Source organism: Ipomoea triloba, chromosome 10, assembly GCF_003576645.1.
Source record: "Ipomoea triloba cultivar NCNSP0323 chromosome 10, ASM357664v1".
Taxonomy (NCBI): Eukaryota; Viridiplantae; Streptophyta; class Magnoliopsida; order Solanales; family Convolvulaceae; genus Ipomoea; species Ipomoea triloba.
In genome coordinates this window covers 4,015,543-4,033,512 of record NC_044925.1, presented here as the reverse complement: position 1 = coordinate 4,033,512, position 17,970 = coordinate 4,015,543, and the positions used below count along the sequence as shown (strand labels likewise).

At 32.9% G+C, this 17,970-nt stretch overlaps 2 protein-coding genes across 3 annotated transcripts; both read right to left on the bottom strand.

The window, feature by feature from the left end:
* Positions 1 to 3,276: 3,276 nt before the first annotated feature.
* Positions 3,277 to 6,381, bottom strand: LOC116032138 (probable purine permease 10). The gene is made up of 2 exons (XM_031274561.1): positions 6,257 to 6,381; positions 3,277 to 4,571 (listed from the first exon to the last, which is right to left on the bottom strand). The coding sequence occupies exons 1-2, from the start codon at positions 6,291 to 6,293 to the stop codon at positions 3,460 to 3,462; spliced, it is 1,149 nt and encodes a 382-aa protein (XP_031130421.1). The 5' UTR covers positions 6,294 to 6,381; the 3' UTR covers positions 3,277 to 3,459.
* Positions 6,382 to 12,452: 6,071 nt separating this feature from the next.
* On the bottom strand, positions 12,453 to 15,355 carry LOC116032137 (probable purine permease 10). Of its 2 annotated transcripts, XM_031274560.1 has the most exons (3): positions 15,213 to 15,353; positions 15,053 to 15,182; positions 12,453 to 13,754 (listed from the first exon to the last, which is right to left on the bottom strand). In XM_031274560.1, the coding sequence occupies exons 2-3, from the start codon at positions 15,087 to 15,089 to the stop codon at positions 12,637 to 12,639; spliced, it is 1,155 nt and encodes a 384-aa protein (XP_031130420.1). In that variant the 5' UTR covers positions 15,090 to 15,182; positions 15,213 to 15,353; the 3' UTR covers positions 12,453 to 12,636. The 2 variants fall into 2 exon arrangements, with proteins under 2 accessions (XP_031130420.1, XP_031130419.1); XM_031274559.1 differs by having other exon boundaries at positions 15,053 to 15,355.
* Positions 15,356 to 17,970: the final 2,615 nt, after the last annotated feature.

Sequence of the window (17,970 nt, the reverse complement as noted above, 5' to 3'; positions counted from 1 at the left end):
TGATGGACCAAAAGTCAAAAAATTTAAGTATTTTCATTACCTAATAACAAAAAAACAAAAAAACAAAAAAAAAAAAAACAAAACAAAACAAAATAACGTGCTCTCAAAATTCAATCCTTATACAATGGACCAGGGTTCACACTGCACTATGGACCCTGGTTCATGTGTATGTGTTTTGTGTTATGATTTTTTGTGTCTTGCTTTATGAAATTCTGTACATTAAGAGTATGAATTCTGTACCTAAAACAAAATAATAATTGTCTTATATTATGAATTTATGTGTCTGGTGTTGTGAAATTTTTTGCCTATGAACACAATTATGTACCTAATTCAAATTTGAAAAATAAATAAATATATAACCTGTGTATGTCTATTGTGTTATGATTTTTTGTGTCTTATGTTATAAAATTCTATACCTTACGAGTTATGAGTATGAATTTTGTACCTCGTCGTTTCGAATACATGGTCCATAATATTATGTGTTTTGTGTTGTAATTTTTCTGTTTTGTGTAATAAATTTCTGTACCCTACGAGTATGCATTATTTACTGAGTATGAACTCTATACCTCATCATTTCAATCTAGGATCCATAAGCTACATGGACTTTAGTTTGTGATATAAATTGTCCTAAAAAATCCTCATTATTTCAATCTAGGATCCATAAGCTACGTGGACTTTAGTCTGTGATATAAATTGTCCTAAAAAATCCAACATGTGACATGAATGTAATTGTCTCTTGTGAGATTTCGTTGTTTATTTGGTCGGAAATAAAAATTGATAAGAATTTGAAATTATCCACTTAAAAAATTGACAGTCATGAGTGGGATGTCTAAAATCTTTGCTTACAATGGCGACAACTGGAGAGAAACAAAACGAAAAAAGTGGGCCTCTTCAGTCCATGTCCATTTGGCCTATGCTTGGGATAATTTTTTTTTTTTTTTTTTTGAAATGGTGCTTGGGATAATTCTAAAAACCATTTAAAAAAAATGAAGCAAATTATTCTGCAGAAGGTGGAGTCGGGTTCAAAATACACAATTTATATACAGAATGTTCACAATTTGAATTGTGAACATTTAATATGTAAATTGTGACGATCCATGGTATAACTATTACTAAAATGAGATGTCGGCCCTTTGATGAAGAAAGGGCATTAAGCAACTTGCCCTCTCAACCCAATTGTTATCGTGGACCTAGTCCAATATACAGAATTTGATGACTTCATAAAATACAGAATTCATGTTCATAATACACAGAAGTATATAGCTGAGGACACATAAACACATATACATTATGGAATTGAAATTCATAATATACAGAATTATATAGATGAAGACACATAAATTCATAACGTAATAGTATAATACAAATGCTCTGTATGTACTTATTTTAAAATATCGTGTTTATGTGTATGTGTATTATGTTAAGTGTTTATGTGTTATCGGCTATATAATTCTGTGCATTATAAACATAAACTATGTACATTATGAACTCAAATTATGTATATTAGACCTGGGTCCATGGTGTACTGTAGACCCTGGTCCACGATATAAAATTGCCCTTTCGACCATTATATCAATCGTTATACCCTGCACCACGGTGCACATAGCAATGTGCACCACGTACGTAAAACGACATCGTTTTGGTGTTAGTAGACTCGGACGCGAATGACTCAGGGAATTCATTATCTATAATACACATAATCATTATCTATAATACACAGAACGTTTGCCTAGAATACACAGAATGTTTGCCCAGAATATTGACACAAAATACACAGATGTTAGTGGACGCGAAATGACTCAAAGGGAATTTATTATCTATAATACACATAATCATTATATAGAATACACAGAAGGTTTTCCTAGAATACACAGAATGTTTGCCCATAATACACAGAACTCATCCTCTTAACATTCGAATGCACAAACACATCACAACTTGTGCTAATAACATGAATACACATAATATTTACACAAAATACACAGAACTCATCCTCCTAAACATTCGAATGCACAAACACATCACAACATGTGTTACTAACATGAAATCACAACATGTGTTACTAACATGAATACACATAACGGTTGCCTATAATACACAGAATGGTTGCCTATAATATATAGAATGATTGCCTGGAATACGCAGAATATTAACATAAATACAAAGACCGGCCGAAACGGGAAACGTGATTTCCAAAAAAAAATGGACGATTAGTTTACAATGCTCAAAACGACGTCGTTTAGGTACGTGATGCACATTGTTATGTGCACCGTGGTGCACAGTATAATTTGCCCCATTATATTGCTACTTTTTTTTTTTTAAATGCCCTTTCGATGGAAAATTCATTGATTCACCTATGGGCTTTTAAGATAATTTTTAGTCCCCATCTAATATAATAAAATTATACTAAATCTTAGGCCTTTTTTTTTTTTTTTTTTTGCCTAAATCTTAGGCCTAAATAATCGTACTATTTTATTTGTAAATCAATTGGTATGATATAAATCTCGATTATTGCCAGTTTAATGTGACAAATTACGGTGATGCCTGGACCATAACAAAAAGTACATTATTAATAAATTAAAAGTACAATATTCGTGTACTGAATATACATTATACAAAATAGTGTACTTTCAATACTCAAATAATATACTTTTTCTGAATATAATGTACATTTTAATATGATAAAAAACACATTATTTATGTACTGAACGTACATTATTTGATAGTACATTATTTGTGTATTGAATGTATTTTCATCATGTGGACCATAGTCCACACAATAATGATTGGTTTAATGTAGCAAATAGTTATTTCGCAAAAGTTTGAGAATTTTATTTTTGAAATACTCATGAGTCTTTACAATGTAGTATTTGTTCTATATTTTTTAAAACATTTTCATCCCAAAGAATCTAAGCCACCATAGAGTTCGAGCCTATGACCACTTATTTGGAATGATAACTGGAATGTCATTACATTATATGGTAGTTGGCACAAAAGTTTGTGAATAATTGAAGAATGTGAGTTTAAAGTTATAGTTAAATTATGTGCGCGCAGAGCGGTTACCCTTTTACTATAGTCTCTTTTACTTGAATCTGACTCTATTACCAAATTAAAACTACATATTGATTTTCTTAGTTTGAGCCGATCAACTATAGACAACATAAACTAGTTTATTTCATTGTGGTCCTTTGTTAGGTACAATCAGAAAATGAATTTCACTTAAAATGGTCAAAACATTCAAGTAATGATTGTAGACTTTTTCGTTAATCAAAAGTAAGCTTGTGAAGTGGAATTTGATACAATCTAGTAAAATGTTACAAAATAAGGCATCAAATTTTCATATATATACAAAAAGCATATATATATACAAACCCTTAAACTTTGAAAGGGTATGTATTTTACAAACACACTTACCAATATATGTATACTTTTAATTTAATTCACAACTCAAATCAATCACTAAAATGCACTGATCTTGAGTTGTTCAGTGGAGTCTTGAGCTTCATCACCAACACCATTGATGTTATTATTAGCTTCCTTTTCATCAAGGTAATGTTGGTATACGTAGGAGGCAAAACCCCAGAGAGCCAACCCCAAAGCCATCACTTTCAGACCATTCATCTCTTCACCCAAAAATATGACCGAGAGGAATGGGATAATTGGTGTGCCTAACCTTATAACAATATTGGAGAACAAAGAAGAAACCTTAAACGTCAAGGCAATGGCACCAAACGTGTAACATTGGCACGATATGGCCGTCCAAACCAAGACCATCACATAAGACAACACCCCGGGCTCATAATCCAACATCTCCCGGCTCAAGGTGGCCCACTCCCCGGTGACAACTAGCCCTACTAGCGTCACCAATGTGGCCACCAGAGACTGAAAAATTGTCATCTCAATCACATCCTTTAGGCTCTCGCTCCTGATGACCTTCTCAAACGCGAGCTGTGTTAGGGAGAACAGAAGGGCGGGGAAGGCAGAGGCGGCGAGGGTGAACAGGATGCCTAGTACGTAGTTCTCGTTGCCCATCACCTCGCTCTCCCCTGACTCTTGCCCGAATAAGAGGAGCATCGGGGAGAAGGTGAGGAGCACAACGGAGTTGATAATGCAAGGACTGAACTTCTGGGCATTGAGGAAGAAGGAAAAGAGGGCATTAAACGCCAACTGGCTGGAGTTCACAAGAGTGTAAGTAGAGGCCGGGATGTAATCTATGGCTACCGAGTAAAAAATCCCTGCTGCAGCCAGAACAACACCAAGCACAATGTATACTGAAGCAAGAACAACAAGAGATAGAGGGTTTCTGGCTTCTGGGTTGGGAGTTTTGGGCGACGAAATGACTAGGAATGGCACGAGGAATGGAAACCCTGCGGTTTGCAAAGCTGCAACAAGCCATTTGCTCTTGCCACCTTGGTCATAGTACACCTTGCCAAGCAGAGTTGAAGCTACTATGCCTGCTAAAGTAGAAAATGTAAAGAAAGCTACTTGTAGCCACCATTTCCAGTCACTCTGTTCAGCGCCACTCGATTTTGAACCCTGATTTTCCTTGGCTTCCTCAGACTCATCACAACCTGCCCAAAAACCGCTATTTAGACCATACATGTTGAGATTAACTAGAACAAGAAAACAATTACAATAGTAGAAAGTAAAGAATACAAGATTTACGTTGTTTGGCAATATGCCTACGTTCAAACTATTCTTTTATTAATTGTGATGGTAATAATCAAACATTCAGAATTTCACGCATTATATTTATATGCAACCCTAAACATATAATACTAGTACAAAAATACTTCTATACTTTGACCCAACTCAATCAACTCCACTCTTATTCCTTGTATGAGACATATTCTATCCATGACATTTAATATATGTAACACTCACTTTATATTCATTAATTAATTATCTATATATGAATTTGTTGAATCCATCACGTATCAATTTTCTAATCCAATCCTTAATCAATTTCAAGTTTGCAGGTGACCACACAACTCCTACAATGGCGTTTCCTCATTGCTATGTCTTCCAAGGGATGTTTCCACATTCAAATATTCAATGCAACGTCTTTTTCATGGTAACCAACTCTGAATACTACTATCAAAGGTAGTAAGATGCGTCAAAAAGTTTTTTTTTTTTTTTTTGAAACGCATCTTATATCTTAAGATAAATATCAATCAACCATCAATAAAATAAGAAGTTAACAGGACGAATCTCAACTACTCATTATCCAACTCAAAATAAGTTCTTTTTAAACACATTATTTTATTAACAATTACATGGTTATGAATTTAGGTTTGTTGTGAATAGTAATATACAAGTATTTGAGCAGTAAACTTGAGGGGAGTGAGCCTCAAGTTTGAGATTCATAAAGCAATTTGCATTATTTGATATAATATAAATTAATTACGGTATATTTTTTTTTTTTGTGTAGCCCAGTGTTTCCACCGTTGGAGGACAGCTGGTCTGGAGATCTAGAGGTACCCCATGTTCAAAACCAATGATCGAACCTTGACCTTTGGTTAAGGATGGATATGATGAGTCTCAGCCCCAGGCTATAATATATTTAAATTACAAATATTATTTGATGAATTTAGAAAAACAAGACAATTGAGGCAAAATCGATTAGGCCTTCTTCAATAATGGAGATTTTGGTGGGATTTTTTTAAGTGTTTTTGTAGGTGTCATTAAAAAAGAGAAAAATGAGAGGGAAAGAAAAAAAGAAAAAAAAAGAAAGAAAACAAAATATAAAGCCGAAAAATAGAATTAATTAAAATAACGTATTTATGCGCCCAACTGCGCCTCACGCATCACACTGGGAGGCCACCAAATTCTCCTCCTCACTCTCTACCCCTCTCTCCTCCAACATGTCAAAAAACTCCTTAAAAACTGCCTTACAGTGCAGAATTAGTTCTAATTGATTAACATAAGAAAAGAGAAAAACACAATTCTATGCATCTAGTTCAAATCGTACTTGAAAACATCATTAAAATCCCAGAACTTGCCATAGAAGTCATATGATCAGTAGTAATTTAGACTCTTTTAATTCTAACTTCTCAGAATACCTCTGTTCTGTTCTTCTCATCGCCGGCGGCGGAGATTCTTAGTGAATCACCGTACCGGTGAGGATAATAAGTACTAATAACGTGTGGCTTTCTGTGAGTTGTTTTTATTTTTATTTACGTAAGGGCAAGGCATGGAATTCTTCCGAAAATATGAAGAAATTAAATAAAAAAAATTTTAAAGATGGTGAACTCACTTGTGATATCCAACAATCTTTCTTCAACTTCTCCCATGGAAAACTCTGCAGATGGAGTTGAAGACTGACACTTGTACGCGGGGGGGGTGGGGTTGGGGGCGAGAGAGAGAAATATAATGAAAGAACAGAGAGATGTGGAGAATATATAACGGTGGGTTTGAGCCTTAGTGGAGGTAACTGTTGACTCTTTGTGTTTCAGTAAGTTGAAAAAGTAGTTATAAACAGATACTACATTGTAACAGAGTCAGTAGTACTCAAAATAAATTTAGAACTAAAGACAATGGAATTAACTCTAACAAAATATTATAAAATCCTCGATATTTTAGAACCACACAATCAGGCAGGTGGCTCCATTGGTTTGTCCTCATCATAATAAATAAATAAATAAATAAATAAATAAATATATATATATATATATATATATATATATATATATATTTTGTAAACGTCATCTTATTCATATACTCCTCTGTCCCATTACCTGTCCTTTTTACTATTCATTGGTCAAACCAACTCGCTTACACATCTGCCTCAAATTGTTTGATTAAAATATAGACAATGTTATAAGGTATATGTAGTATAAATTTTAAAATGTATTAATTTAATGTAAACTAACCTTTATATTTTTCGTCAGTTATATCTAATTATAACCTTAAAGCATTGATACACTCATACACTTAACCTTACAATAATAAGTTGGCTATTGGTATGTATGCAAATTATTTTTAAAAAAATTATACTGCCTAAGCCAAAACCTAACAACAATAATACTAATAATAAATGGAAAATCCAAACATATATAGACATTGTGATCCAAACTATTTACATGCGATAATTTCTAATTGAATTTTTATAATCTTTTATTTGAATAATGAATAGTAATTTTCTGTATGTTTTAGCATAATGTGTGTGTTTCGAACTGTTAGTTTCAATTCATTAAACTAAAATTTTCAAACTCAACTCTCCAATAGAAAATTTCATGTACACTAAATTATGATTTAGATATTATAGTTGCCAATTAATAGTCAACAAAATGAATTGAGTAAAGTTTTTTTTTTTTAAAGTCAAATAATTTAATATACAAAAATTTGTGGTTATTATATATATGATAAAAAAAATTTATGATCAATTTTTAAAATTTTAGATATAAATATCTTAATATTAAAAGAGTTAATTACCGAAATGGTCATTTGACTATAATGATATTATTGATTTGGTCCTTGATTATTTTTTTAACCAATTAAGTCCCTTGACTTTAAAAGTTCATTAAAGGACCATTTTGGTCATCACATTCACCTTTTTCTTTGAAAAGTTAATTACTGAAATGGTCACTTGACTATAACAAAATACCAATTTGGTCCCGAGTTAATATATATCTAACGACAAAACAAATGGATCGGATGACCAAATTGGTTAAGATTTTTAAAGTTGAAGGACTTAATTGGTCAATTAAAATAGCCAATGACCAAATTGATAATTTCGATATAGTCGAGATACCATTTTGATAGTTAACTCATATTAAAAAAATTGTGGTTGTTTTGTTACTCATGATGAGAACAATAGTTTTGAAAATAATCTTATTATTGATTAACCCATGATGATTTAAAGTACATAATAAAGAAATGTATTTATAAGGCTACAAAGAGTCTAGTCATGATAGGAGTGGTAAATGGTAATATTCCTAATAATCTATGGAGACAGAGAATGAATTTTAGCTTAGTGCGCCTAGAATAGAGAGTTCAAGCGAGAACATTGAACTTCTTCCTTAGATCATTTAGTTTTGTTGTGCATGGTTAGTGACTTGGAGAAGATGCCTACCAATTGGTCTTTTGTTAGATATGTAGTTTCCTTTTATGCTGCTTTGTCATGAACAAAAGATCAAATTTTCGACTATAGGATCGGCTATAACGGTACTACACTCATCCAGAGCGCAGTTATAACAGAACACTTATTCGGAGCATAGTTATAACAGAACACTTATTCGGAGCGCAACTCCAATGAAACACTCATCCGGAGCGCAGCTACAACGGAACACTCATCTAGAGCGCGGTTACAACAGAGCACTCATCCAGAACCTTAATAAATAAAGCCGGACATAGAAACGTACCATCAACGTATCCACTGAGAGTTTGACTACTGCACGAAGAAAGGGAACAAGTTGAGTCTTCCATAACAGATACTCAGATAGTTTGAGGAAGTATGTTTAATGGAGAAGAGAAAGTGATGTACGGATACTATGAGAACAACAGTTTAGTGAATAATCTTATTACTGATAAATCCATGATGATTTAAAGTAGATGATGAAGAGATGTGATATAAAGAGTCTTAGTTAGAATATGGATGGTAAATGATAATATTACTATATATTTAAGGTGAAGGATAATGAATTCTAGTGTGCCTATAATAAAGACTCCTAATACACATAAGTACGGAGTCATTAATAAAATATATAAATGGACACCTTAACATTAAGAACTTATACCTAACCGATAGTGAAACTAACTTTAAATATAACTATCTTAGTATACAAAACATAGGAACTTTTATATGCTGTGATATCACGCCTTCCATTATTTTATTCCTTATATTTAAATATTAATTTATTTTAATCAAGTTGGGGTCTCTAATAATTCGTGTCTATTTCTTTTAGATGATGATGATCTGGAAGAGGGTTTGGCCAACGAATTGAGTAAAAAAAAAAAATCTCAATTTACTGTATACTCAGTGCTCTAGATATGGTCGTGTGGTTGCAGCGTGCAAATTCAATGGAAATAATGCTTTTGCTGTGGATTCTCAAAAAAAAAAAAAAAAAAAAAAATAATAATAATAATAATAATAATGCTTTTGCTGTGGATATGGGGAAGATCGGAATGCCCTTCTTTAGAAAAGGATAGTCAAGACTTTGGCAATATGACTAGTGTAGGTGAGTTCAGTTCCAATAAAAATTGAGTTCCTATATTTTAAATTGGGTCTCGTTTTTGAATTAATTTGTATATATAATAATAGTTGTTCAAAAAGTTGTGTCAAAAATTTAAAATATGAATATTATATATATAAAAATACGTCTGAATTTCATTTAAAACGTGATATGCGCCGTGCACATTTAGACGCAAAATCATCCATAAGAATTTATCTTTAGGATCTTTATTTATTAATAAACCTCTTTTAGGACAATCTTTCACAAAAATATCTATTAATTTAGAATCAAGGGCATTCTAATTTCTTGAATCATATATGTCAAATAAAAACGAATCATTTGGTTTATCATTGTGTCCAACATCATCTAAACAACTATAAACATTCTTATTATTTTCATTGTCACAATACGTATCATCGTTGTGCACACTATCATTTAAATTTTTTCTAATCTCACAATCATCTTGATCTTCTATATGAAGATTAGCATCTAACAATTTTTCCTTGACATCATCTTTTTGCACATCTATTTGATCGATTTTCTTTTATAATGAATTTTTCAAGAGCTCCCTTTTGAGATTGAGTTAGTTACTCAATTCTTCTTTTCTTTTTATGCTTCTCAAACCCAGATAAATATTTTCTAAATGACATAATTATAAAATCCTAAGGGAAAAAAGAGAATTTATTTAGAAACTCTATTAATAAATAATTAATCAAGAAACAAATTCTTGAATATATTATTCTGAAATCAAAATTATCAAGTCATGTAAATAAAACAATAAACAAGAATTGTAAAATATTTAGTCATTTTAATTACCTGTTAAGATAATTGAAGAACTTGAATGATCAAGAAGAATTGAAGAATTTTGTTGAGCTGCCCATACAATATATATTATATATTGTGGGCCTTAATAATGTGGTGCAAGTGGATTAAGCACATTAAGTTATAGGTTTGATTGGACATTTAGGTTTAGTCCATATTCCACCATTATGCCTATATAAAGCCTGCATTGATGGGATGCAGGATAGACAACTATATAGCACTTAAGTTATGGTACTAATACTACTCAAATTATACCAGGACACCATCTAGGGTTATGGGTTAAGTACACCCTGCAAATCTACAGTTCAAGAGGAGGCAACACAACAAGACATCAACCATGGCTGGAGATCAACACGACTTATACTTCCGCTACTACGAGTTAAGTTTCTCGTAGATTTATTTTGTATGTTTAGACAATATTTGTGATCTAACACGTCTGTTGTCTACTGTTTGCTCCGCGCCTAGGCGGGCGCGAAAACTGCGCCGCGTGAGGCGCAGTTGTCTTCTGCCCAATGGGGCCCACAAACTCTGCCAAAATCCCATGTATTACAGGAAAAAATATCCTTAAAATTCTCTCCCTCACATTTGTAAAAAAACCACCCTACTAGCTATTCTAAAATCGCTTCAAAAACAAATAATGGGGATAACCTAAGGATGCTCTAAGCGACATCTCCTAGTCAAAATAAATAATACTGTTACTGGAGTCAAAATCAATGTCCTTTCCACAATAACAGAGCTTTGGGATGGAGTATTAATGGCTATGGCATGCATTGCGTGAAAATTCATACCAGCCTACAAGCCAATTAAAACAATTTTTAAATATGAAATACATATGTAAAAAAGTAATGAAAATCAGAGCATTGACAAAGACATCATATATTTGCAGTTGTTGATGAACAAGTCTTTTTGAGAACCCTACATTTCCAAGTATTCATCTGTTAACATGACAATTTACTTTGTTAACACAATTGGAAGTCATCATCTCTTCAATATGACCTAAAAAATGCTGGACCAAAAGTCATAAAAATAAGTATTTTCATTTTACATAATAACAAAATTTAAAAAAAAAATGCATAACGTGTCCTCAAAAATCCAACATGTGCCATGAATGTAATTGTCTCTTGTGAGATTTCCTTATTTATTTGAGGCAAATAATTATTGTGTGGACCGTGGTTCACACATGCATAATACTGACAAAGCGGGTCGGTCCACCCAATCGCGAGTTTAATTTTTGGGCTTTTGAGGGTTGCCTCGCGGGCCTTTTTTATTTTAAAAAAAAAAAAAATTTAATTCAAAGTTCAAAACACAAAAATGTTCAAAAAATAAGTAAAAAATATCATGTTTTAAAATATTAATGTTATATTATATATGTGCGCGCGCGTGGACCACAGTCCAAAACGACATTGTTGAATTTTATGAGTTAGAATAATACTCCGTATATATTATGTGAGTCAAAATCAATGTCCTTCCCACAATAACGTAACAGAGCTTTGCACATTATGTGTTAGAATAATGTATTTTATGTGTTAGAATAATGAAACTTCTGGAGTAAGATAAAGCACATTATGTGTTAGAATAATGTGCATTATGAGTTATAAAAATATATATATATTGCAACAGGTCACGTAAAAAACGTAAAACGATGCTATTTTTGAATCGTGGTCCACACAATAACGCCTCTTTATTTAATTAGATTGATCAAAATTGATGAGAATTTAAAACTTTCCACCTAAAATTGAATACTGTAATTGACAATCATGACTGGGGTGCCTAAAATCTTGCTTACAATTGGGACAACTGGAGAGAAACAAAAAAATAAAAAATAAAAAAAAATAATGTGGGCCTCTTCATATCCATGCCCATTGGGCCCATGCTTGGGATAATTTTAAAAACGTTATAAAATGAGACGTGGGACCTTTGATAAAGAAAGGGCATTGGCACTGCCCTTTCGACCACTGGATGGCTACTTGTTTCAATGCCCTTTCAATGGATAATTCACTGATTCACCTATGGGCTTTTTAAAAAATAATTTTTAATGTCCCCATCTAATATATTAATAAATTTCTACTAAATCTTAGACCTAAATTATCGTTATTTTATTTGTAAATCAATTAGTATGATATAAATCTCAGTTATTCCCAGTTTAAGTGATAGTTAGATTATACGTGTGTGAAGAATAGTTATTTTGTTTTGCATAAATCTGACTCTCTTATCAAATTGAAGTTACCTATTAACTTTCTTAATTTGAACTGATAACTATAGATAATTTAGACTATTCTACCTTATTATGCTCCTTTATTAACAACAGAGTTTCACATTTAACATATATTCAAGTAGAATCAAACAACTTAAACTGATTTATCTTATTATGCTCCTTTATTAACTAGGGTCAGAAAGTAAATTTCACCCATAATGTACATTCAAATTGTGATTATAGACTTTTCCGTTAATCCAAAGTTGAAAAAGCCAAAGTAAACTTGTGAAATGAAATTTGATACAAATAAAATGTTACTACAAAATAAGACATAAAATTTTCATTATATGTACAAACCCCTTACTTTTTGAAAGGGTATGTATTTTACAACACACTTACCAATATATGCATACTTTTAATTATTCAATTCACAACTCAAATCATTCACTAAAATGCACTGATCTTGAGTTGTTCAGTGGAGTCTTGAGCTTCATCACCAACACTACCATTGTTGTTATTATTAGCTTCCTTTTCATCAAGGTAATGCTGGTATATATAGGAGGCAAAACCCCAGAGAGCCAACCCCAAAGCCATCACTTTCAGACCATTCATCTCTTCACCCAAAAATATGACCGAGAGGAATGGGATAATTGGAGTGCCTAACCTTATAACAACATTGGAGAACAAAGAAGAAACCTTAAACGTCAAGGCAACAGCACCAAACGTGTAACATTGACACGATATGGCCGTCCAAACCAAGACCAGCACATAAGAGAACACCCCGAGCTTATAATCCAACATCTCCTGGTTTAGGGTGGCCCACTCCCCGGTTATGACTAGCCCTACTAGGGTCACCAAAGTGGCTACCAGAGACTGAAAAATCGTCATCTCAATCACATCCTTTACGTTCTCACTCCTGATGACTTTCTCAAACGCAAGCTGCGTTAGGGAGAACAACAGGGCAGGAAAGGCAGAGGCGGCGAGAGTGAACAGGATGCCTAGTACGTAGTTCTCATTGCCCATCACCTCGCTCTCACCCGAATCTTGCCCGAATATGAGGAGCAACGGGGAGAAGGTGAGGAGCACAACGGAGTTGATAATGTAAGGACTGAACTTTTGGGCATTGAGGAACAAGGAAAAGAGGGCATTAAAGGCCAATTGGCTGGAGTTCACAAGAGTATAAGTAGAGGCCGGGATGTATTCTATAGCTACCGAGTAGAGAATCCCTGCAGCAGCCAGAACAACACCAAGCACAATGTAAATTGAAGCAAGAACAACAAGAGATGGAGGGTTTCTGGCTTCTTGGTCGGGGGTTTTGGGCGATGAAATGACTAGGAATGGTACGAGGATTGGAAACCCTGCGGTTTGTAGAGCTGCAACAAGCCATTTGCTCTTGCCACCTTGGTCATAGTACACCCTGCCTAGCAGAGTTGAAGCTACTATGCCTGCCAAAGTAGAAAATGTAAAGAAAGCTACTTGCAGCCACCGTTTCCAGTCATTCTGTCCCACGCCACTCGATTTTGAACCCTGATTATTTTCCTTGGTTTCCTCAAACTCATCACAACCTGCCCAAAAATCACTATTTAGCCCAAACACGTTCATATTAACTAGAACAAGAAAATAATAACAATGACAGAAAGTAAAGAACAAGATTTATGTTGTTTGTCAATATATATGTCTATGTCCAAACTATACTTATATTTAATTGTGATGATAATCTTCAAACATTCGAATTACACGCATCATATTTGAATGCAACCCTAAACATGTATTAATACAGAAATACTTCTATGCTATTGCCCAACTAATCAGCTCTACTCTTATTCCTTATATGAGACATATCCTATCCATGACATTTAATATATGTAACACTTACTTTATATTCATTAATTACTTATCTATATATGAATTTGTTGAATCCATCACGTATCAATTTTCTAGTCCAATTCTTAATCAATTTCAAGTTTGCAAGTGACCACACAACTCGTACAACGACTTTTCCTCATTGCTATGTCTGCCAAGGGATATTTCCACATTCAATGCAATGTCTTTTTCAGGGTAGCCCAACTCTGAATTCTCCTATCAAACGTAAGATGCATGCTTCGAAAAGATTTTTTTTTTTTTTTGAAACGCATCTTAAAATAAACATCAATCAACCATCAATAAAGTAAGAAGTTGACGGGGCAATCTTAACTCGCCAACTCAAAATAAGGTTTTTTAAAGAAACCTTATTTTATTAACGGCTACAGAATTATGAATTTAGGTTTGTTGTGAACATTAATATACAAGTATTTGGACCGTAAATTTGAGGAAAGTGAGCCTCAAGTTTGAGATTCATAAAAACTAGCTAGCACCCTACACTGATGATATTGAGTCTTTAGGCTGCAACAAATAAAAAAAGTATATAACATATAGTCACTTGTAATAGAAGTGATACTAATAAAAAAATATATTTAAATTACAAATATTATTTGATGAATTTAGAAAAACAAGAAAACAGAGGCAAAAACGATTACAGAGCAGAATTTAGTTCTAACTGATTAACATAAGAAAAGCGAAAAACACAATTCTATATACATCTAGTTCAAATCGTGCTTGAAAACATCATTAAAATCCCCGAACTTGTCATGAAAGTCATATATGATCGGTAGTAATTTAGACTCTTTTAATTTTAACTTCCCAGAATACCCCTGTTCTGTTGTTCTCCATCACCGCCGGCGGAGATTCTTAGTGAACCACCGTAACGGCGGAGATTCTGTTTTGTTTATGTAAAGGCATGGATTTCTTCTGAAAATATGAAGAAATTTAAAAAAAAAAAAAAAAAAAAAAAGGGGGGAGACTTAATTAAAGATGGTGAACTCACTTGTGATATCCAACAATCTTTCTTCGACTTCTCCCATGGAAAACTCTTCAGATGGAGTTGAAGACTGACACCTGTACGTGTTCCTAAATTTCTCCTAGTTCATAAAGTGGGGGAGGGACGAGAGAGAGAGGGGGAGAGAGAGAGAGAGAGAGAGGGAAAGGGGGATTGGGGAATATAATGAAAGAACAGAGAACTATGATGATGAGTGGAGAATAATATGGAGACTTTGTCTACTCCCCCAGGAGCCTCCCAAGGAATACAGAGAAATAACGTTTCCTATTCACATTTTTTTATATGCTACTTTATCTGCTACAATCATATGCTCCAAGACGTACTATATCTTATAACAATTTGGATCATATTATGAGATTGTGTGAATTTGTTTTTTAACGGAGAGTGTAATTCTGTCGGTGCAAAAGGAAAATGCACATACATGAAATTTCCACATTTCTTATGGTATGCATTGTTCTCGATCACTTGAATAAATAAATAAATGAATAAATAAAATTATACTCTAAGCTACTATGTTTAAAGTTTAATGTGCGTTACTTTCTAGTTTAATGTGCATTACTTTAACTTTTAAGGTTGGTAAATTTAAAGATTAAGGTTCGTAAGTTTATAGTGTTAGGTGCATAAGGTCACATTTTAAGGTGCGTAAGTTTAAAACTGGCGTTTAATTTTATAGCTTAAGATGAGTAAGTTTGTAGCTTAAAGTGCATATGTTTAAAACTTAAGATATGTCACTTTCTAGTTTAAGGTGCATCAGTTTAACTCTTAAGATGCGTATGTTTAAAACTTAAGGTGCTTCAGTTCGAGGCTTAAGGTGCTTTAGTTCGAGAGACTTAACCATTTTTCCTTAATTTAAGTGGCGGGAGTATGGGTGTAACTTTGTTTAGTTTTTTCTTGCATGGAGTTTTTAAATATGTTATGCTCTTTGATTTTAGACCCATTTTAAGAATTTTTCAGTCGTTTTCCTTAATTTTTCTTTTGATTTTTTTTCGTCCTCGGTGATGACTGCTCATCAACATGGCTTCATGTTTGTTCTCTTTATTATTATTATTATTTTTTTGTGTGCAGTTCATTAGAGTATGATTTTGATTAGGTTTGTTGTTAAATATGTAATTGTAGAAGGGTGTATCATAAGTTGTTAAGTTGTTGGAACTTTAGCATAAAATGGCATTGTAAGTGATTATTTTGTGGTGCAAATATATGTGGAGACCACCTCCGGTTTGGGTTGGGTCAAATTGGATTCACACTCTTTGTACTGAGACGAAGAAATAGATATATTGTATGCTTGAAATGAATAATCAGTGAATGAGAAATTGATTCTAAAATTAAACTCATTTGAGTAGGAAAATAAATGTGGAAAGGCTTGGAAGTAACATTTGTCTTACATTGGTTTGGGAAGTGGATTTGCACCACTTTTATATACAATATCCTTTTAGAGGGAGTTTAAATTTTATAGCTTAGAGGCTCTCTATTGCGCAGGGGTGCAAATCAAATTCCAATATCCTTTTAGAGGGAGTTTGAATTTTATAGCTTAGAGGCTCTCTATTGCGCGTAGGGGTGCAAACCAAATTCCAACATGAGCTTGAAGAAGGCTTGACTCGTGTACGCTGATACTTGCGGGCACGAATGTCGTGGGTCGAAAAGTTTACTTCTCGGAGTGTTGTTCTGGACAGTATTAATTCTGTTTCTTAGGAATTAATTTGAGGGAGTGCAAATCAAATTTCAAAATGAGCTTGAAGAAGGCTTAACTCGTGTACGCAGACACTTGCGGACAGGAATGAATGTCGTGCGTCAAAAAGTTTACTTCTCGGAGTGCCGTTCTAGACAGTATTAATTCTGTTTCTTATTAATTCCAATTTTAATTTTTAGAATTCATCTCCAGATTAAGTTGTCTTTCGTTTCTAATTTTAATTACTTTTAGAATTCATCTCCAAATTAAGTTGTCTGTTTTGAAGGTTACAAATCTGAATTTTTTGGGTAAGATCACAAGGTGTCCTGAGCAGGCCCTAATTGTGTCAACACTTCCAAAACGTCGAAGTGCTCTCTTTGTGTTCTAGTTCCCCGGGCTTGTTTGTTCGAGTGCTCAAACATTAAGTCGTGATCCATTTTATCTTAGGAGACTGACTCTACAACGCTCCTAGCACCATTGGAAAGTTACGAAACAGTTTTAAGGAGAGTGAGTACACACGACTTGGATCTTCCTTTCTTCCGTTTGGATTTTGTTAATAAAATTTCAAGTAAAATTTAGAAACTTATTTGACCCTTTTTCTGTCAAAAATATTATTGTTGAAATATTACGTGTAAACTAGACCATATTATAGTACACCATATTTTGTTGATGAAATTAGTATGTACCTAATGGGGAAACAAATGATTTTTTTTTTTCAAAATTTTAATCAAATTATATGAAATTGTAAGCAAATTCAAGGTGAACTAGATTTTTTTTTTGTCAAGTTGAAAAATTGTCTATAACTTAACCGATACTTAGATCTCCAATTTTAGGAAACAAATCTTATACCTTACTATTACCTTATAATAAGTTATACCTTTAAAATAAGGTTTGCTCAATAAAGCCATAACTTGGACTCTTATACCATACTTCATTCATATATTTGACCTGGTTGCTTGATGTTTTAGAAGTTGAACTTAATTTTTGTACTATTAATTTTTTTTTATTTAATTCATGTATTATTAAAAAGCCCTCAATTTTCCTTGGATAAAAAAAATTACTCAAATATTATATCTTTATCAAAAATAAAAAATAAATGACTAGACGTACTGTGTTTACTTAAATTTTTTATTTTTCATTTTTTTCCACTCTTCTTTATATATATATATATATATATATATATATATATATATATATATATATATATATATATATATATATATATATATATATATATATA